We start from the raw sequence: 21,244 nt of genomic DNA, 5'->3' as shown, positions 1-21,244 counted from the left end.
AAAATAGTGCAAAAGCACATGTCGAAAAAACACTTTATCGCGTTCCATTTTTCACAAAGCAAAAGAAATTGTTGTTTAGGAAAATAATTGTGTATGCTGACTGAATGTTATCGAGAAATGTCGAAATTAATCACAAACTACCTGTTTCGTTAGTAATGACTACTAGAACTGTTTGCATTGCCATCTAACATTTGCGGGCGGAAACTAAGTTAAGGTCCTAATACAAGTTCATGAAAATCGGAGGTGAGCACTTGTGTGGCTTTCCTTGTGAGATAAATTGTCCGATAAAACATTAACGAGCGGATATTTCCGATCAAAGTACCGATCAATTTTTATATCCGATTAAATTTAATTGAATACTTTCAATTATAATGGCATTTCATAAAATAAATCCATAAAAAAATTGAGGAGGTCGGAAATTGTGTGGGTTTCCTTGTCAGTGTACGGTTAACAGAGTCGTAGCGGGCATTAATAGAAGAAGGTCGGCTCTATTATGTTTATACAGTCAGTCACGACAATTAGTTATCTGAGAAGTTGTAATTTCGAAATTCTAAAATATACGGCGTCTAGTCGCGGCCTCCCCTACGTATATACGTAGCATAAATCACGCTCGACGTTGTATCACGTCCGAGCACAAAATATCTCGCCAACAGAAATGTTTACGAAACCAAATCGCCGTCGTGATGTGATAAATTTTCGAGGGCGTACGTGCGATCGTTTGCCGCGCTGTCAAGATTCGGCCTGGTCTCGCTTTCTCACCTCCCTGTTCTCAATGAGGAGAGAACACCGCCCGCCGGCCGGCCGGTTAAATCGCTCGTTAATTCCGGCCGCGAAAATCAGATTGACGGGCTGAAATTACGAGGAGCGTTCGCGCCAAATCGCATATTCTTTCTGGGACATGCATGTACGCAACGCCAGCGGCGGCGAGCGCGCTCAATTTCGCTCGCGTGTCGCACAAGTCGCTGTGTGCACACAACGACGTGCCAAAATTTACGTTATCGAGCAGAGCGAAATGACGTTTGCACAATTCGCGTAGAGGGACCGATTGTCGGGACAGCACGATAAACGCGAGGTATTCACATGATGCCGCGACGCGCGTATTGTCTGTACCGCGGTATAATATCGATAAGTAAATAAATAAACAAATAAATACCCACGCATTTATATACGCGGATATAGGCACGTACAGACGAGCGCTTTCAAAATTGCACGAGTGGACACGTTCCGAAATCGCACTGACAAGTAACATTACCCAAGTGTAACACCTCAAATTTTAATACTTTTAATACTTTGCACACACCTATAACATAAGCCTACACGGAAAAAAAAAGATTTGCTAATATATCGACAACTAAAAATGTTAACTGCAGGAGCAAATTTTCTTGCTTTCATAGCAAAGTTATTTAGCTATCACAACTAAATAACTGCTATGAAAGCAAGAAAATTCGCTCCTGCAGTTAACATTTTTAGTTGTCCATATATTAGCAAATCTTTTTTTCCGTGTAGAAACCATGCAAGATCATTTCTAGCTACTCGTTTTGTTATAAAACCAAAATAACATAACTTAAAAATTCAGAAATTTGACCTTTTATAAACCGAAAATTAATGACTTTACAACGATAGCTCTTTAAGCCTGAATCTTACTACCTAATACTATATTCAATGATTAAAGATACAAAAATTCAATGTTTAATAATTTAAGGTTCGAGATTCAAAAATTTGAAATTTTGAAGTTGAGGATTCAGAATTTATTGAATGAAGGTTTCGAGGTTAAAGATATAGAAGGTCACACTGTTAAACTTTGAGTGTTTACTATTCATGGTTTCATGGTTCTTGGATCAGCAGTTTCAGGGTTTTGGATTTCAGGGTTTTGGATTTATGGTTTTGAGTTTTATAGTTTTGGGTTTAAAGCTTTACGGCTCAAGGTATTAGGATTCAGGTTTAAAGAGCCATCGTTGCAAAGTCATTGATTTTGGGTTAGTAAAAAGTCAAATTTCTGGATTTTAATTAATGTTATTTTGCTTTTATAACAAAACGGGCAGTTAGAAATGGTCTTACATAGTTTCTAGGCTTATGTGCAAAGTATTGGAAAATTTGGGGTGTTACACTTGGGTAATGTTACTTGTGAGAGAAATTATCCGATAAAAAATTAACAAACGGATATTTCCGATCAAAATACCGGCGAATTTTTATATCCTATTAGAGGATATATCCGATGAAATTTAATCGAATATTTCCGATCATAATGGCATTATGAACGTAAGGTAAAGTCGATTGCGTGAATTAGTTGATCGAAAATTGCATTTTTCAAACGACGCCAACACGCTTGAACGTATTTTCATGCGTAATTCCTTCTAAAAACTCCTAAAAATAAACGTAAAGCAGACGGTTACATGTTTGCGGGGAATTTAATGGTCGCGGAGTGATATCGGCTCGAAAGGGTGGAGGATGGCTTTTCGCGATGGTTTTTGCGAACATTCGCCGCGTCCCATTTGCATAGAAATCCGCTTGCGAAATCGTACCGGGGGCTTATCGTGCATATGGACGCGATGGCCGACGTAACGGCGTTTCGCAGTCGAATGATAATTAATATTCTTTAGTGAATTACCAATTAGTGCAATCTAGAGAGAGAGAGAGAGAGAGAGAGAGAGAGAGAGAGAGAGAGAGAATGAGGCAGAGAGGAAACCGCCGGTTCCTGAGCGCCGAATCTAATCTCGGTACCCGACCGACCGTCGATGCAATTACAATGACGGTGCTCGATAATTGCCTCTGCCTTCGCACCCTGAAATACGCTTCTATCTATGTCTCCCTTTATCGCCGCGAGTAAGCTTTTCAACGCGCCGTATAATTTCTATTTATAATAATAAACGGCGTTGCGTGGCTTTGTCTTGACGTCGTCGAAGTAGAATTTCGGTAGAAGTAGACTATTCGGATTGAAATTGTAGCCCTATGCTAAATCTTGAATTTTACAACGCAATAGGAGCAAAGTAGGTTTAATTCTAATGATGCAATTTACTTCTACTTTGACTCGGGAAGCAAAACAGAAAGATGAAATAAAGTAAAAGTTAAACTCTTAACTTTCAATATATATATATATATTTTCTTTTATATTGAATGTTTAAATACCCGTATTTAAAGACCCCGAAATAACAAGGCTGTTCAGGTGTTCAGGAATTAGCTTAATTAACTTAATTCAATTATCTCAATTTTTAATTACCATAATTTACCTTAAGTCTCACAGAGATCTTTCAGAGTTTAAATTCAAATAGAAGAGCAACAGTTATTATGAAATAATTTAATTTTATTTGGAGCGAGAAGCGCCAGTACAATGTTAATTCGTTGTTTTTCGCGTAGACGAGTCGCGCGCGAACGACTTCAATTCCCGGTTGGGGAAGCGCCTTATTTTCTAATAGCCGTGTCGATTAGAGAGAATGCAGGCAGAGCATATTAGCGTTACCGGCGACTGTAACAAGGAATTACGATCCATGAAAATCGAATACGACATAGCCGGGCGCGCTGGCGAATGGACGACTCTAATCTCGGCGCCGCACAGTGGGGAATTTTCACGAAATCCTGGTCAAAACCTTTCAGAATTGTGCAAAGACAGGAAAGTAGCTAAAAATGGTAAGAGTAAGCAACAAATAATTTTGACTTAACGTCAAAAGTGAATTTGTATATCAATTTTTTTATTTCCATAGGTAGCACTTCAGTATACCCGCTAATTTTCTTCACATATTCCAGCAAGTAATCAGTCGTTAAAATTAGTCGAAGGAGAAGAGAACATTACTTTCATCATTTCCCTTCTTTTTAAAATTATATGATTAGATTTCGAATCTGAAATAAATGAATTTGAATAAATAATTTTGACACCCGATTTTTATACAATGCTCCTATTTCACGCAGTAATGTTATATATTGTTAAACTTGTCTCGATGAGTACTTTTCAAAAACATATATATCACCTTTGAAAAGTAGACATGACTTCGTGAATGTCCTTTATAAATTACAAGCTACGCGGACTCCTGTCCTCTTTAAACGTCGTTTACGTAGCAATTCGCAAATATTTGCAGAATATGTTTTTATGTTCTAATATTAGACATATAGAGCTATAATATCATACTAAGAACTTAACTAAATTCCGTTGAATTGACTACTTTTTCCATAAGTTAATAAAAAATGTCACTAACCTATGTAGTAGCTCTTATAAACTGGCTCCAAAAATGTTAATTTACAGTTTTTCATAATTTATTAGTATTAAGTATATTCTACAAACCTCCAGCAGTTAAATTCATCTTGAGTTTAAATGCAAATAATATATTTAATACCTCAATATGAATGCAGAAACTTATTTCTAATTTGACGTTTTTAGACAATTATGACACAACGCTCATGTTGGAGGCAATGCCAACAGCCAATGTGGCGCTTTAAAGGGATTAAAATCATTGACTTACTTTCTCTGTTTATTCAACTCAAAGTTAGCAAGTATTTTAATTCTCAAAGCCTACTTTAATTTTTTAGGTTTTGACTAAGATTTAATTAAAATTCGCTACTGTGCGCCGGTCAGAGGATAAAGGAAGAAAAAACCGGTAATAACAGTTTTGATGCAAATGGGAGGAAGAAGAGCGCTGCGCGTGGTCTACGCAAACGTAAATGTATACATAAGACGTGGATGTCGGCGCGAAGTCTTTCGGAAGAAAGAGAGAAAGAGAGGGAGGTAGGAAGAGATAGGAAGAGACAGGGGAAGGTAGAGAAAGACAGAGAGACAAGAAGAGACAGGGAGAGACAGAAAGAGACAAAGAAAGGCAGAGAAAGACAGAGAAACCAAAAAAGACAGGAAGAGACAGGGAGAGACAGGAAGAAACAGAGAGAGACAGAGAGAGACAGAGAGAGACAAGGAGAGATAGGGAGAGACAGACATAGAGAGAGAGAGAGAGAGAAAGTCATCAACTGTTTCGAAGGTTTCCTTCCGGCGAAACTAGAAAACCGAGTGTTTTCGTCCGGCGCGGAAATAACGCCAGGATTTATTACCGCGCCGAAGTGGTATTACGAGGAGGTAGTGAAAAATACCACTCTCTTTACGACGCGCTCTTTACAAGCAAGTCGATGTAAAAATACTTTGGTGGAGGTGGCGTTTCTATTCGGGGAGAAAACGTGTGGACCGCCTGTGTCGATATTTTATTAGCCATACTTTCAACATGGACTCTCTAACGCTTTATATTCGAAAGAATCGATGTATAGAGAAAATATTGTATTGAGTTGTATAATAATCTCGATTTTTCAGATAAAATGTAACGATCATATTTGTATGTCTCGTTATAATTTTATTTATTATTTATTACACAACTCAATAATAAAACATAAAATTAAAATTATAAAATTAATTAAAAGTTAAAATTATATTTCTCTTTACAATATTTTTCGTAAAGTTGGATTATACTAAAATTGTAATATAAATTACTATGTGGAAATAAAAATATGACAATCCACCTAGTATACGATATAAAAAAACATTCAAGCAATTATTATAATTTTGTAGTAAAAAGTCAAACATGTATAATACGTTTAAACAAATATATGATAAGTAGGTTAAACAAAATTCTGAGACCTTGATATAAGTTTCAGCTGTATCGCGTTAAATGGGATATTGAGATCGAAAGTAGGATCAAAATTTCGACTTGGTTCTAGACGAATTCTATACCTTTTTCGTTCAAAGTCACCAGAGTATATCGTATGTGAACTCGTTTATATTTTCTTTCCCTTCAATGGAATATGTTGTACTTCTTCCGGATTATTTCACGCGAATATAAAACAGCGAGGATGTATTTTTTCGTCTGGACCTTCATTACACGCGACAAAGGAACTTCGATACGATCTATTTTCCGTGAAAGAGAAAAAGAGAGAGAGAGAGGGAGAGAAGGGAAAGGGAGAGAGAGAGATAAAGATAGAGAGAAAGAGGGTGAGGCACGATTTTGCCATTGATTCGGCGCCGAGACTCTTTTCCGGAATGCCTTCGTGGAAAATAGGATGGTCGGAAAAATCCACGAATCACGATGCGGGTCAGCGGTTTTAAGGGTTTACGAGATTAAACAGAGAACTTCGAGGTCGCCTCAGGACGAGGGAAAATATGATCTCAAGCCTTTAAACACTTTACGTACTTGTGACTGACGCAACGAGAGACAAAAAACGCAGATATTTAAGAGGAAGAGAGTTCTCCATGAGGGAGGGACAGACTGTCCAAGTACACTTTATACTTCTATTCCACGAAGCATGAGTTTAAATCTGGGGGGGAAGAGATTTTTATATACGTCGCCGCCACAATATATTCATCGAAGCGCAAGTTCATATTTCGTCGAAGAAATTTGCGCAGTTCGTTAGTTCCGGATTCGAAATGCTTTCTACTTAAGAATTGCACGCGTGTACCGTGGGGATGCGCCGTCACTGTAATCCGACGGATACACAATCAACGGAATCGACGCTGAGTGCTGTTCGATTGAAAACGGGAACGTGGAGCAGGCAGACCGAAGAGAGGATATGGAAATCGAGGCCTCGGGCCACGCGGTTCAAATCGATAGATCACAGAGCTCTCGCGACAGGGTCGATTCGGGTATCGTGAAATCAAGAGATAGAGGAAAATTGAGAGAAAAAGAGAGAGAGAGAGAGAGGAGAGAGCGATTGATAGCAATTGTGGTTTGCAAAGTCTTGTTTGCGACGAGAAAACTGTTGTTCGCCAGGTTTGTAATTTATGGCACTTTGACGAAACGGTGAAAATGTTTGTCCGCCGATTTCGTCGATATTCCGCTCGTAAATCGACTTCGTGATATAAGCTGCCGACGCCTCGGGGACACACGTCGTGAGTACAAGGTGATTTTTCTTCCGCAGAGAAATTCTGTCGTGGAGAAAGGAACTCTTCCAACGATGTTCTCCAATTCTACCATCTCTTCTCTCGCCTTTTTACCATCACCACCACCAGCCGAAGAGTGCTCCGAGAGTCTCGCAAAATTAAAATTAAATTGCCAGCCACGAAATGGAGAGTCGCGGAATCGATGCGAAATTAAAATTGAAGTTAAATACAGACCGAGTTGCGCGCGCGCGCGCAGTTAAATAACCCGCATCCCTGAAGCCGACGAAGTTAAGGGGAACGGCCGTACCCGACCTGCAAAATATGGTCGAAGTCACGGAGGTCAAAATCGGGGAACGACGCGACGTGCAGGCAGACCATTTCACACAGTTCCAACGCGATGGCAGTTTATTCCAGGCGCGAGAGAGGGCGAGAAAGTGGAACGGAGTCTCGCGGGCGCAATCGCGATGCTTCCGCCGGTGGTTTATGGCTAGCCGTGGGTGCCGACGGCGTACATCACGTCGATATGGACTCGAAGGAGCGCGAATCCGGCCGTTCGTCTCCGCAATTCGCAGCACCATGTGTATGTATGTGTCAAAATCTCCCCGCCCTTTTCACTGCGTGAAAAGCATTCACGATCCGAATAAAAACACTGTGTTACATATTTTGACCATCTTCTTCGCACTTTTGTCATGAAGGGTCTTTCTTTAGCAAGTCGAATTCGCGGAATACGAATGTAGTCACCTCAGAAACTGTCCATCACGTTAGATTCCCGAGAAATATAGGAACTTAAACCTCTGAAAACGGGTTTTTGACTATTTTTATAAATTGGTAACGCATAAACCAAACTTACTTTAAAAAGTAGGAAACTTAAAGTGCAACTTCATAGAAGCCACTCTCACAGAAGGATGAAGCAATATCATAAATTTATGCAACAAAATAGCGAAATTATATCTCACATCCAACAAATTTCTGGATATTCATAATCAGTGATCACGAAAATTAAGATCCCCTCTATTAAGGTACATTGTACCTCATTATAATAAAAACATAAGAATTTCATTCTGTAGGATGCAGAATTTTTTAATTTAATTCTAGGTTGTATCTGCAATTTCAACCCCTTTCAAGCGTGGTACGTGCGACATATATAAATGAGATATTTTTCCTACAATCTTATTATTTCCTGAGTCTGTCTCAAACAGAAACTTGCCTAGAAATTTGTTGCTTTTTTGATACAGATACTTTTGTATCTTACTGTTAATTCATGACTTTAGAAAGCACGGAAGATGCGTAACACACAAGAATATAGTCGCACGTGTAATTACTGCTCCGTCTTGGCGCAACTCTGCGCCGACATAGAGGAGAAACTTGAGCTCGCAAGCTTCCCCGAGTGCTTAACGCTCGCTCGCCTCTACACATTCCCTCCTCGCTTTTGTTCCCCCTCGCTGAGAATTTACATGCCCCTTTCTGCTAGTTCAAGTATTCCTCGCAGCTGTTTTCCCACTGCGATATATCTCGTTCGCCAGCCATAAATTGGATCTGTTTACTAAGTCTGTTTCAGACCATGCGGGATTGTTGTTGTGACACCAAGTAGGTTCGAGAACCGTGCTTTTCCCTCGCAGGGGAAAAATTCGGCGAGTGGGAAAAGTGGTACAGCACATCGCGATCACGTATCGCTACGTTTACCGCGTCAGGAAAAAAAACACGCGCGTTTACATGTGTAAAATGTTTCAAGCGTTTCAAGAGAGAAAAATAAAAAAAAAAAATATCAAGCTCGAATATACGCGCGAAACCCGCGGCAAAGCCTCTCTTTATCCTCGAGAAAGAACTGAAGATCTTCTGACGATTCACAAAGCTCGAGATTTTCTCGCATCCGGACACTTTTCCCGTACCCGTAAATGCTCCCAGCGCGCCGAGCCTCCTTGTTGTTCCTACTGCTGTCGCCGCTATTGTTGCCACTCGAGCGGCAAAATGACGCCGTGTTCAACAACGGTCGGTCGTTCAAGTTTTCCACTTTCGGCGGCCGCCATCACCTCAGCTTCGCCGCGCCCGGCCTGTACAGATATCGGGGAAGTTTGCAGATTTCCGAGCAACTTCCTTCCGCCACGTTGCAAATCGTTTCCTGCGAGTCTTTTTCTCCTACTCCCCCTTTCCTCCGCGACTCGAGAAACCGGGATTAAGAAGTCCTCCAGGCGGAGTCGCGGAAGTTTGCAACGAATATAAATTACCGCGGTAGGTCGGCCGTGACCGCGCAAAGAAACGCAACACGATGGGATCGAAGTAGCAGGGAGGGAAAGGGGGGTTCACGAGAATATATTGTCGGATAAGCATAATTAGCCGATCGGGAAAGAAGCTGTTTATTCAGCCTGTGGCTCTCGCCACAGCTTGTTATTTATCAGCGCGAGCTTTTATTACCGCCTGCACTTACGGGATTAGACCACGAGCGATGTTTCGGTGAAACGCTGGACTCCTTTCTCATCTCACTCCCCTTCCTTTCTCCCTCTCTCTCTCTCTCTCTCTCTCTCTCTCCCTTTCCGTTAGAAATGTTACGTGGCAACGTGATTAAGCCATACTCATTCATTATTACTGCACAGCGCGGGGGAGATTAGATCTCCCAGTGTGCAGAATTTCTGCAACTCGTCATCATTTCTCTGCTTCTCTCCCTCTCTCTTTTTCCTCTTCCTACTTCTCTCTTTACGCCGCTACGAACATCCCCTCGACGAGTGGCAACGAGGATACAGGCTGCAAAAAATACGCAACGAGACCCGCTCAGACGGTAACGAGGTACTGCCGGCGCGCGCCATGGCGCGGCGCGGCGAGGGGATGATAATTGAGAGATCCAAATGATACTTTGATGACCGTCCATCCTTCTCGTGGGTTTCCACGGGGGCGCGCTTTTTCATTGGTGCCGCTTCTTCGGCGCGCACCCAGAAAAAAACGTTTGTCTTCCCTCTCCTATTGCACGGGACTGCCCTGGCGATGATAATAAAGCAGAATGAAATAGACCGGAGCTCGTTGCGCGTTCTAGCCAGTGGCATTCTTCAGTGGGAAAAACATATAAAAACAGAAGGATACAAACAAGTGCGCGCGCAAAAGAGAAAGAGAGAGAAGGAAAACGAAGAGACGGCTGTCTATTATTGCAAAATGTATATAACTGTGCCTCCGAGGGAATAATATAATGTCTTCGGAGTCTCGGAGACCGTCTCTCTTTCCCCTTTTCACACTCCTGACGTAGTCACGGTCGATGCAACGTATTTCTTGTCCTTGGCGTGCGAAAACGGGCCCGGAAAGGAAGGCGGAAGGGACGCTTTTCGGGAAACAACCGCTCGCGTTTCCGCGTAATCCGATAAGAAAGAGCGAGATTCCAGGGGCTAGCGGGAGGAAGAAGACCATTTGCTTTCATCCCTGAAGGCGACGGCGGGACAAAACGGCCGGCGCGCCGGAATATCCGCTCGCTGGTTCCGCGGGGTTGAAATAAAGCTGCCCGCGGTGGAGGAGCGCGCGCAAAGCAGCGGCGGGAAGAATTCGGGTGTGTGTTTCATTAAATCTCGCGCCGCGAGCAGTGAAGAGGCGAGGACGCAGCAAGGCGCACAACACGAATATATAATTTGGGTTAACGAAAACTGTGGTTTGAGTTATAACGTTGGTAGACGTTAAAGTAACTTGGATACGTACCATAATCGATCAGCTGATTCATGCGATCGACTTTACGATCGGGGAATTCGAGAAGATTCGACAGTTGCTTATAATTGGTAGAAAACAATTTCATAAACGGATATTTTGTGAAACCAGTCGCGTGAATTAGCTGATCGTTTACAGAACGAGTCTTAAGGCCAAATCATCTAGCAATTGGCGATAGATGATTGACGATTGAAGATTAGAACTTGACCAATTGGAACAAAGCAAGCCAAGGCTGAAGCTTGTTGATTCGTTAAAATCCAATCTTTAATTGTCAATCGTCAATCGCGAATCGCTAGTGTGATTTGATCTTTAAGGTCATTCTACATTAGTTGCAAACCGATCGCAAGCAGACGCAATTCTTATTGCGACAGCCAATCAGAAGCATCAATGGTGCTATTGACGCTTCTGATTGGTTGTCGCAACAAGAGTTGCAATTTACTTGCAACTAATGTGGAACGATCTTAATGCCCATTTCTACCAACTTTGGTTAATTTAACCGGCTGGTTATTCTGATAGAATTGATCATCTGTCTATTCTGATGGAATAGACTATCTGTCTATTCTGACTAATGAGAAATGCGACTGCTCAATTCCGTTGGAATAATCGGTTAGTTATTCCAATGGAATTGATCAATCACATTTCTCATTAGTCAGACTTGATAGATGCGATTAGTCAATTCCGTTGGAATAACCAACCGGTTAAGTTAACTAAAGTTGGTAGAAATGGACATAAGTCGGTTTAAAGGCTTACCAACCTTGTAACTAACTAAAACTAGTTAGTAAACCTTTGTAACTAAACTAGTTTCCGAAACCGATTTCAGAACGTGTACACAATTTCTCTTTCCCTTTCTCAGTCCGCACTGAGCTTCCCGTCGCGATTTCGCTTGCCGGACGCGCGGCACCTTCAGTTTTCGCGCGCCGTGTTTCGTCTCACTGCAATCTGTGCAAGTTATCGACGATTTCATAGTAGCACATTCAATTGCCGTCCGCGATCGCAGTGGCGGCGCGCACAGCCGGACAGCTAGGTTAGACGATAATTTTCCGAAAAGTGGAAGGGATAATGTTGGTACCAAAGAAAATCTCTATACGATATAATTTAATAATGGTCTGGGGATCAATTATGAATCTTTTCCTCTAACGTGAACTCGTGAAAAGTGAACATTTCTATATGCTTTTACATTATAAAATTTCACTTTTCACAAATTCACACTAGGGGAAAAGATTCATAATCGACCAGCTGTTCTGCACTGCTGAACTAATACAAAAGGTTAAAGTGAGAAAACATATACTTAGATCTGTTCTTTCGCTCTGCGCTGGAACTATACTAGCACTACACTAGCACTGCACTGGAACTGAGGAGTGTAAAGTTACACTGAACAATGTAGAAGTTCGAATAGAGATCGAAAGAACACCTCAGTACAGTTGGCAATATTAGTTGGCGCACTATTTCGTTTCAAATAATGAACTAATTGATTCATCAGATGAAGAGGAGGAAATTGTTTTAATTACGTTATTTACGTTATTTGTTATTTACGTTAGCAGGAAGTTCTCTCTCTCTCTCTCTCTCTTTCTTTCTCTTTCTGGTCGCAGGCCTTAGTCAGGTGGCCTTTCACCGAGTAGAAGACAATATGAGGGAAAGCCTCGGAAAACGCCGAGGAACGTTTCAAAAAAATCAGCGAGTTCAAGCGTTTTTGAACATGTTTTAACGTCACGGCTTAGGTTGGAATTTCAGTAGGAAGCTGTTGCATGTACGTCGCCATATTGCACTACACCGCTGCCCTAGCTCGAGACCTAGGGCAGTGTTCTATTACACTGAGTAATGCTGCACTGAGTTACGCTGCACTGAACAAAAGAACAGCGATGATGACGTCATAGTATACCTCAAGCGTTTGAAAGAACGCTTCAGTATATTACTACGTGTACTACGCTTCAGTGCACTACTTGTATCAGTGCCGCCAGTGCAGAGCGAAAGAACAGACCTTTTGTCTCACTTCAATTTATTGCACCAGTTCAGCAGTGCAGTTACAAAGAACAGGCCTTTAAATTATATAGTGTAGAGATTTTCCTTGGTACCAACATTATCCCCTCCACTTTTCGGGAAATTGTCGCCTAAAGGAACGTCTACATTGCAAGTAAACAGTAAGAAGTAGGAAGTAAGAATAAGAAATTGACCAATCATAGTTAATTATTCTTCTCACATTCGACTGTGGTTGGTCAATTTCTTACTCTTACTTCCTACTTCTTGCTATTTACTTCCAATGTAGACGTCCCTTAAGTCCCGATCTACAATAGGTGTAGTAAGCTTTAAGCCGTAACAAATTAACCAATCACGATTGATTATTCTTCTATAATTCGACTATGATTGGTCAATTTCTTAAAGATTAAAGTTTACTAATCTATTGTAGATCGGGACTTAAGGGACGTCTACATTGGAAGTAAATAGCAAGAAGTAGGAAGTAAGAGTAAGAAATTGACCAATCATAGTCGAATTATAGAAGAATAATCAATCGTGATTGGTTAATTTGTTACGGCTTAAAGCTTACTACCCCGATTGTAGATCGGGACTTAAGGGACGTCTACATTGGAAGTAAATAGCAAGAAGTAGGAAGTAAGAGTAAGAAATTGACCAATCATAGTTAATTATTCTTCTCACATTCGACTGTGGTTGGTCCATTTCTTACTCTTACTTCCTACTTCTTGCTATTTACTTCCAATGTAGACGTCCCTTAAGTCCCGATCTACAATCGGGGTAGTAAGCTTTAAGCCGTAACAAATTAACCAATCACGATTGATTATTCTTCTATAATTCGACTATGATTGGTCAATTTCTTAAAGATTAAAGTTTACTAATCTATTGTAGATCGGGACTAACCGGACAGCTGATGGGTGGGACCCGATTGACCACGATACAATTGGACACAGATTGTAATGATTGGTTCGACTCAGTAATTAACTAGATAATTCTTTTCATCGATTGGTTGTGTTCAATCATACCGTGGTCAATCGGGACGCTCCCATAGCTGATCAGCTGATCAGCCGAGCGCCACGCGCGCGTGGCGTAGGTCGTGCTACTACGTTCTTAGGCACAGATATCTATACTAAATTAGATTGCTAACTGAGGCTTCGAACTTGTATCACATGAGGTTGTATGTGAGAAAATGGCGGCGGTCCTATGTATGTGACATGTCACTTGTGTGAGTACTTACAACGTACAATGTGAGTCAGCGTGGCCATTAAATTATTGTCGTAAAACCAAAAATGCCAGTATTTTATTGCATCAAAAAATATCGTAACAAAAAAATAGATAGTACTGGATGTTATTTGCTCTGCTCATTTTCAACAAAAGAATTTTATAACTAAACGTAGTGAAAATATGTAGCTCCCGAATGTTATGCATTGCAGTTCTCGGGGCGTTCCTGGGGTGTTACGGTCGAGGCAGGACGCTCGGTGGGGTTTTAGTCGGTGGGAGTCCGACATAACCCCTGACCTTACCCAGAAGGTCGGGGGTATGCATAATGCATTTCCCCATCGTCAAAAAAAAGAAAAAGTGAAAATATGTGGCGGTACCGGCCATTTTCTCGTATACACCGGAAACTCTATCGGACGTAAGCAGTTATATGCTTTTAGATAGCCTGTTAGCAAGCTAGTATAGACATCTGTGTTCCTAGATAGTAACTAGTAACTGTGCAATTTACTCACACATACACACACACACATTGCGACGCCCATTCATGAATGAAGCGCGCGCGCGCCTGATATTCCACGCGTTATAACTTGGCCAAAAATTGATATAGCGATACGCGATAAAGACAGATCTGTTGGGTTGTTGATTGCGCGTCTGTTTGTATGTCTTACGACTGGAATTATCAGAATATAGGGTGTTCCGAGACTAACATAAGTAAAAGATAAATATAGTTTTATTTGGAAGTAAAAAGAATATATTGAAGGGAGAAAAAGCACATGTCATCTTAAGTCAATGTACGTCATCTTAAAAAGTGATATGTCGAAACTGTTAACCTTTACAGTCAGGGCGGTTTTTTGGGTGATTTTTACAGTCTTTGAACTAAGACGTTTTCTTATACATGAAAGGCTAGACGAGTAAAAAACATGATACTGTAGTGACTTCTCGGATCGCAAGAGTTAATATATTGATTTGGGAGCATTGCTGGATAAACGATCGATCTGAGACTCGGGCGAGTCGTAACAAAAATCTGACGCATACGTCTGATGTAATTAATAAGATCTAATTAAAAATAAATATCAAGTATAATTAGTCTGATATAATTAAATGTATTAATCCCTCAAATTTACGAAATCGCACACAACGAAGCTTTCGAAGTAGTTCTGAGCCGAATGTTCCACGAAAGTCGTTAAAATCGCTCGAGGCTTCGCCTCGGTCAAAGTGACCGTCGCCGAAGGGGTTTGCGGTCGCAGAAGTAAAGTACGGCGCGGCGACTCCAAATAGTTTGGTGGAGCTTCGTGACTGCAGTTCGCGGCAAGCGATCCCGATTGACAGACGCGGTCGAAGCAGAGGACTGATTCGACCGGCAAGTCACCTTAAACTCGCCGCAGAACGTCAAAGGACCGAGTCGATTGCCAATTCGATGGGGCGACTCTCGAGTTGTTCCCAGTGCGGCGCGACGAGTTTACGACGTGAACTTCCGCCGACGTAATTGTCCCTTACGGGCGCAGTCGCGCTCTTGTTATTTCAATTTATGGGCGATCTGGGATCCCACAAGCCCACAAATCGATGCACTTTCAGTAGCAGGCGCGTCTACCGATCGAGAGGTGCCTTTCTCTTCGCGCTGCGACTTCTCTACCGTATATTTTTTTCGCGGTATATTTTTTCCTCTTCAAGTATGCCGCTCTCGTTCGATGTCTTTTGGATTCGCGACTGTCATAAATATTTCACGCAATGCACGTATCGCGCTTCACTCGCGCGCGCAGTTTTATTACTCCCGGAAAAGTTACGTGCTCGGTTTTTATACCCGTACGGGACTATCGCTCTTCACTACTGCGAAAATGCGATGCCCACGGGGAACGTCGCTTTTGTTGCTGCGCGTGCACATCTGAGAGAGAGACAGAGAGAGAGAGAGAGAGAATTTTCAAGAAACAAAATTTGTATCCGTTTGTGGAGAGATACGAGAATGAAATAAATGCGTGAGTGCGGCTCGCCAGCTAACCCGAGCCAAAAATGAAGGGACCGAGTGGGAATTGATTTTGCGACTGGAAAAGCGCGCGTAGCTGACTCGTAATATCGCGCCAATTCCCACCACTCTCCTCTCTCGGTGTTCCGGCGATGTATCGTATGGCGGTAGCGGCGGCCAATAGCGTTGTGGGGAACGAGGACGACGAGGAGGCCTCGCCGCTTCGGCGAGGTCGTCGCTTTCGTTCGGCGGCTGTTCAGTGCGCGTTCGCTCGCGTCATGTAACGGCAGTAGTGACTGGGGCGACGCCGCAGGTCGCAATTCTCACGAGATGGCGGCTGAAGGCTGCGTTCTGTGCAAGCAAAGACGCAACTACGCACAGGGGATATCGTTCCACGTGTAAGACCCGCATGTGGTGTGTGTGTGTGTGCGCACGCGCGCGCGTGTTGTGTATGTGTGTGTGTGTGTGTGCTGACGCGTGCTGCGTAACACACACGAAGCGGTTTCCAATGTAGAGCGATAAGCACGCGCGAAACTCGAGCCGATCGATAGAGCGTCGCGTGAATTTAACTTGAGCGATCTCTCGTTGCGTCTTGTCGTCGCGATTCTACGATTTGTAGAAGAAAGCCGGACGAGCCAGCGAGCATCAACAGACTATGAGTGCAGTCGCGTCAAAGATGGCGCGTTTGCTTACTGCGACGTTCAGGAGCGTAACTATCAATTATTCCGGGCCCCGGGCTGAGAATCCAAGATCCCCTTCTCTTTGGGGTTATAATTAATGACCGATGGCAAAACATAGCAGTCGATCTAATCTTTTTAATGTTTTTTTAATTACAGAAATTTACATGTTATTTCAATAAAATGTAACCGTTGATGTTCTCTTTTTTCTTTTTTTAATTACGGTCACCGACATATCGGTTAAAATGTAACCGTTGATTTTATCGCGTTTTTTATTTGTAGTTATTGACGTATTGCCTGAAACGTAACCGTTGATTTTGTCATGTTTTTTGTTTTAATTAATGTATTGCTCAAAATGTAACCGTTGATTTGACCACTTCTTTTTAATTACAGTCATTGATGTATTATTTAAAACGTAACCATTGATTTGATCGCTTTTTTTGTAATTGCAGTCATTTCGTATCGTCCTCTTGTGACTTGCGTGTTTCCTTAGATTTCCCACGGATATGGAACGTAGAAAAAAATGGCTGAACGCTATCGGAAAGTCTGGCAAGGGCATACCCGCCCAGTCGTGTCTGTGTTCACGACATTTTTCGCAAAATTGTTACACGGGCTCGATTCTAAAGGACGACGCGATTCCAACCTTGGACCCGGAATCGGCTGATTCGACGTTGGACGCGGGAACCGAGAAGGACCAATCGCAGCAGCCGGAAAAGCAATCATGCCCGCAGATTGCGAGACCGATTATTCGTAGGTGAGAATTAACATACGAGGAATAGCGAAACCCGACGACGACTAGGTGTATCGAATTACTCGCGTAATTAAGGAGATGCTGAAAACTTTATCGACAAAGTACGGACATTTTTGCAAAGTTTACGTCAAGTTTATTAATTGTACAGGATTGCGAATGCTTTTACACAATGAAATTTACGTGCAAAAATAAATGGAAGCATTGCTCAATATGTGACGAAAACGAAAAAAAATTAAATGCAAGCATTTCAATCAGCATATTTGTCTAATCCAAAAGTTGTATATACTGAAAATGTGAATGTTTAAAACTGAAAATTTTTGAAGAACATTGCTGTATACTAGGATTCATTAATGCCTTTACTTCCGGTATCTGGAGAATTGGACTTTTTCGAACTGACACATCGTTTCTCAGTAAGTGTGAATCGTGACTGTTATTTACTGGAGAAACTGATTCAGTTATTGACGTATTGCCTGAAACGTAACCATTTCATCGCGTTTTTTTTTAATTACAGACACTTGACGTATTGCTCAAAATGTACTCATTGATTTGACTACTTTTTTTTAATTACAATCATTAACATATTATTTAAAATGTAACCATTGCTTTGATCGTTTTTTTTGTAATTGCAGTCATTTCATATCGTCCTCTTTTGACTTGCGTGTTGTCTTAGATTTCCCATGGATCCGTCTCGGTTCTTACAGTAACTAACAGTCACGATTCACACTTACTGAGAAACGATACACCAGATCGAAAAAGTCCAATTCTCCAGATACCGGAAGTGTAAAATTAATGAATCCTAGTGTACCTTCATATCTGAACTTGGAAGCTTAAAAATATCGAAAAAATTCGCAGAAAGATTTCTACACTTAACACTGCGTGATAAGAAGTCTGTTCTTTTCAGCTGCACTACTGAATTGGTGCAATAAGTTAAAGTGAGACAAATATATCTTTTCTCACTCTAACTTATTTGCACCAGTTCAGCAGTGCAGCTGAAAAGAACAGACTATAGGTTTTTCGCTGAATATTATAAAACAGAGCAATACACATTCATCTATAGTAAGATTTATATAAGAAATACGAAGAGGACAGCATGATTGTGTTGGTGACGATCATCTCTGCATTATCGACATTCTCCGAGTTTGTCGTTGACTTCAGCATCTCCTTAAGTAATGAGCGACTAGGCGATTGCTTTTAGCCGTTGCATTAGCCGACAACGCTTCGCGCTCAACGCACGCATTCTTTCGAGAAGACCGCGGATTCGCATGCTGTCGGACGAGGAGATACAGGAGATGCAGCCGATGAAGTACGTGCGCTACCTGAAGAGCGTCAACTGGGACGAGATCTCGAAAGTGCCGGCGGAGGCGAAGATCGCCTGGGAAGTGGCGATGGAGGAGCTGAAGGAGGGCAACGATAAGATAAAACATCTGCAGGCGCACGTTTGCCAGCTCAAAACGACCGTTCGCAAGCTGGAGGCTGCGCTGAAAGCACGCACGAAGAGGGCGGCCGTCGCCGCAATCGCAGCGCGTCATCGCAAATCTCTCGATTAGGCTCGTTGTCCAATCTGACTCTTAACCCTCACGGCCAGGTCAGTTTTCGTCGAGCGACTTTAGGCCTGTATCAATAGTCGTTATTTGTCTAGAGATGTTCAGATTTGGATTCAGACTCTGATGGGACTTTTCCAGCTAAACCACATGACACTGCAGACACAAAATGTCATGTATATTATACTATTTAACTATGTAAATAGCTATCTTGATATACCTTACGTATATTACTTAACTGAAAGAACTCTGATCCAGCTTTGAACTCCGATTTGGATCTTAAGTGAGACAAGTTTCAAATTTCAATGACTATTAATATAGGCCTTAGTCTTTCAACGAGAATTTGCACATGTCAAAGGGTAGCTTGGTGAAAAATATGAGACTCCACTTCACAGCCAGTGCAGTGGCTTCCCGGATTGTAAGGGTGAAATAAAGTGTGAAGAAAACAAGGACAAGAAAGTGCCGCGGATGTGTGAAGCGCAACAACTAAATTGCGACAATTACTGCTCTATAAAGGCACAAAATCTCATCCTGATGTAATAAAAGTTATGCACAAAGTTACATATAAGAATAAAAATCCTTGCAGCGCGTGTTTACGACTGTCTGCATTCATTTATGAATTCGACTTCCTATCAGGTTACTGTTTGCATTTCGTGACTTACGAACGAATCGTCGAGCATTAAAGCGCATTAAACATTTAAGACCCGGCTCCGCAACTTGGTTTAACTTGTTAAACCGGAATTTAACTTGTTGAAGTCCCACACAGACGAACTTGCATAGTCGCATTATCCATACACGCAAGAAAATTGACTAATCTGATGTAAAGTGTGCCTAATGTAAGCGGCATCTTTCGCACTGCACTGTTCATGATTGGTTGATTCCATTTCCCTATACATAGGCGCAATATGAGATTGTACAAGCTTGTTTTGGTCCTTGACAAGTTAAACTCCGGTTAAAGTTATAGCAAAACCAGGTTTAAGTAGCGACGTTCTCCATTCGCCTAATTCTCGGGCTTATTTTCGAAAGGACTGATTCATGCACGACCAGGACAATACGAAACGAAACATTCAACAACCTCGCGGCGGCGCAATTACGCCGCGAATAAGATCCGCGCTCTCTGCGCCTCTATCTTTCCATTATGGAGAATGAGGCTGAGGCCTGTTCTCTCTCTCTCTCTCTCTCTCTCTCTCTCTTTCTCACCCCGTCGTTGCGCTGTTTGCACTCGACAATGCGACCGCGACCAGACACGTTCTCGCGTTGCCAGAACAAATGCATTCGTCGATGGCATTCCGCGAGTCCTTTCAGCGAAGACAAATGCGACGAGCCCGCGTGCGCTCTTCTGCCGTGTAACAGCGCGGCGCGTAGTATGTTTACCTAACCGACAACCAGCAGAGCGAAATACGGGACGAGCGGGGTAACTAGAAATGGGAGGCCACCGAGCGAAACGAAGAACGATGTGAGGGCGGCCGGGCAGGGGATGAAAGCGACGAACGGGATCCTTTTGTTCGCGAGAGTATCGCGCGCGATACTTCGACCATGCGTGTAGCTACTCCATGTTATTAAATGAAGGAGAGAAGCTCGATTCGCGAGCAAATGCACCGGAAAATGAGGGAAGAGAACAACTCCGTTAGTGGAACCACGAAACAGACGAAAGGTCAACGATTAGGGTTTTATTCCAAAAGACCCTTTTTAAGGAAAATTTTACTGAAAATCTATATGTAACATGAACTACAGATTTTCAGTAAAATTTTCCTCAAAATACGTTCTAGAATGCAACATAGGATAATTAGTAATTAGAATTCGATAACATCACCTTATACTGATCAAATGAGTGATAAGAATCAGTCTGGCTACTTCTACTCCTTCTTTTCCTATTCTTCTAATTTCTATAGTGTTCTCTAGGGAAAACGGAATTATTCCAATGAGAGTCCATTCCTCACAGTTTCACACGTACGTGTCCTGGACCATGAGATAAATTTCTAGCCGGATTACACGCGCGTAAAGGGATATCTCAGCCGTGCCATCGCGTTTATATGAGAACGCGTCGACGGATTATTAAGTAAATGCTTCTGAAATGTGCTTCCGAATTCACGATATCACCGGCGAACCTTTCTCCGGTAGTACATGAAATAAAACTCATATTTCCTCTATGCCTGCTTCCTCTCTCTCTCTCTCTCTCTCGTCCTTGTCAGAATTTTCCGGACCCAGCGCCGCATAAAACGAGCGCGGGAAGATCAAGGTAGGAAGAGTAACGCTGATAGACAGATGGAAAACGAGAATAACAGCGGCGAAGGACGGCCGGGAGGGCCAAGAGGGTGAGAGAGAGAACGGAAGAGAGGCGCAGAGAGAACGCGAGAGGATCGCAGTGCATTCGCGATCCCCCGGAGAACCAGCAAAGCTCTGCTGCAGTATACTAAATCACCACCCCCGTGGTACGCCCGTGTATCTCCCCGAGATGGCGCGAGAGCGAGTGGGAAAGGAGAGTGAGAGGGCGAAAGAGGAAGGGTGGGAGGGAGGAGAAGGGAAGAGCACACCCGGTCATTCTTTATATTTTATTCACGTTTCATTTCACCCGATCGTATGTACTGAAAAGAGACGGCGGCCCGTAAC

The 21,244-nt window shown here is 42.3% G+C and overlaps 2 protein-coding genes across 6 annotated transcripts in view; one reads left to right on the top strand and one right to left on the bottom strand.

Moving 5' to 3' along the window:
- Positions 1–21,244, bottom strand: part of LOC116850127 (matrix metalloproteinase-2) — a 236,249-nt gene that overhangs the window by 8,756 nt on the left and 206,249 nt on the right. The gene's annotated exons all lie outside the window — the stretch shown is intronic.
- Positions 15,836–19,230, top strand: LOC116850128. Of its 2 annotated transcripts, none has more exons than XM_032828039.1 (3): positions 15,836–16,063; positions 16,836–17,096; positions 18,289–19,230. In XM_032828039.1, exons 1-3 carry the CDS (start codon positions 15,996–15,998, stop codon positions 18,638–18,640), a joined length of 681 nt encoding a protein of 226 aa, XP_032683930.1. In that variant the 5' UTR covers positions 15,836–15,995; the 3' UTR covers positions 18,641–19,230. The 2 variants fall into 2 exon arrangements, with proteins under 2 accessions (XP_032683930.1, XP_032683931.1); XM_032828040.1 differs by having other exon boundaries at positions 15,840–16,063; positions 18,343–19,230.

This window comes from Odontomachus brunneus, unplaced genomic scaffold, assembly GCF_010583005.1.
Source record: "Odontomachus brunneus isolate Ranch 3 - 2012 unplaced genomic scaffold, Obru_v1 Obru_scaffold_134, whole genome shotgun sequence".
In the NCBI taxonomy this organism is placed as follows: Eukaryota; Metazoa; Arthropoda; class Insecta; order Hymenoptera; family Formicidae; genus Odontomachus; species Odontomachus brunneus.
Note: the sequence above shows the minus strand (reverse complement) of the source record. Positions and strands in the feature narration are given on the sequence as shown.

What these genes read in the sequence shown, in the direction of transcription:
- LOC116850128 (XM_032828039.1), top strand. Translation starts at nt 15,996, where the DNA reads ATGGCGGCTGAAGGCTGCGTTCTGTGCAAGCAAAGACGCAACTACGCA. An exon ending in CAGGGGATATCGTTCCACGT is followed by an intron (nt 16,064 to 16,835) that starts GTAAGACCCGCA and finishes GTGTTTCCTTAG; the next exon opens with ATTTCCCACGGATATGGAAC. An exon ending in GCGAGACCGATTATTCGTAG is followed by an intron (nt 17,097 to 18,288) that starts GTGAGAATTAAC and finishes GATTGCTTTTAG; the next exon opens with CCGTTGCATTAGCCGACAAC.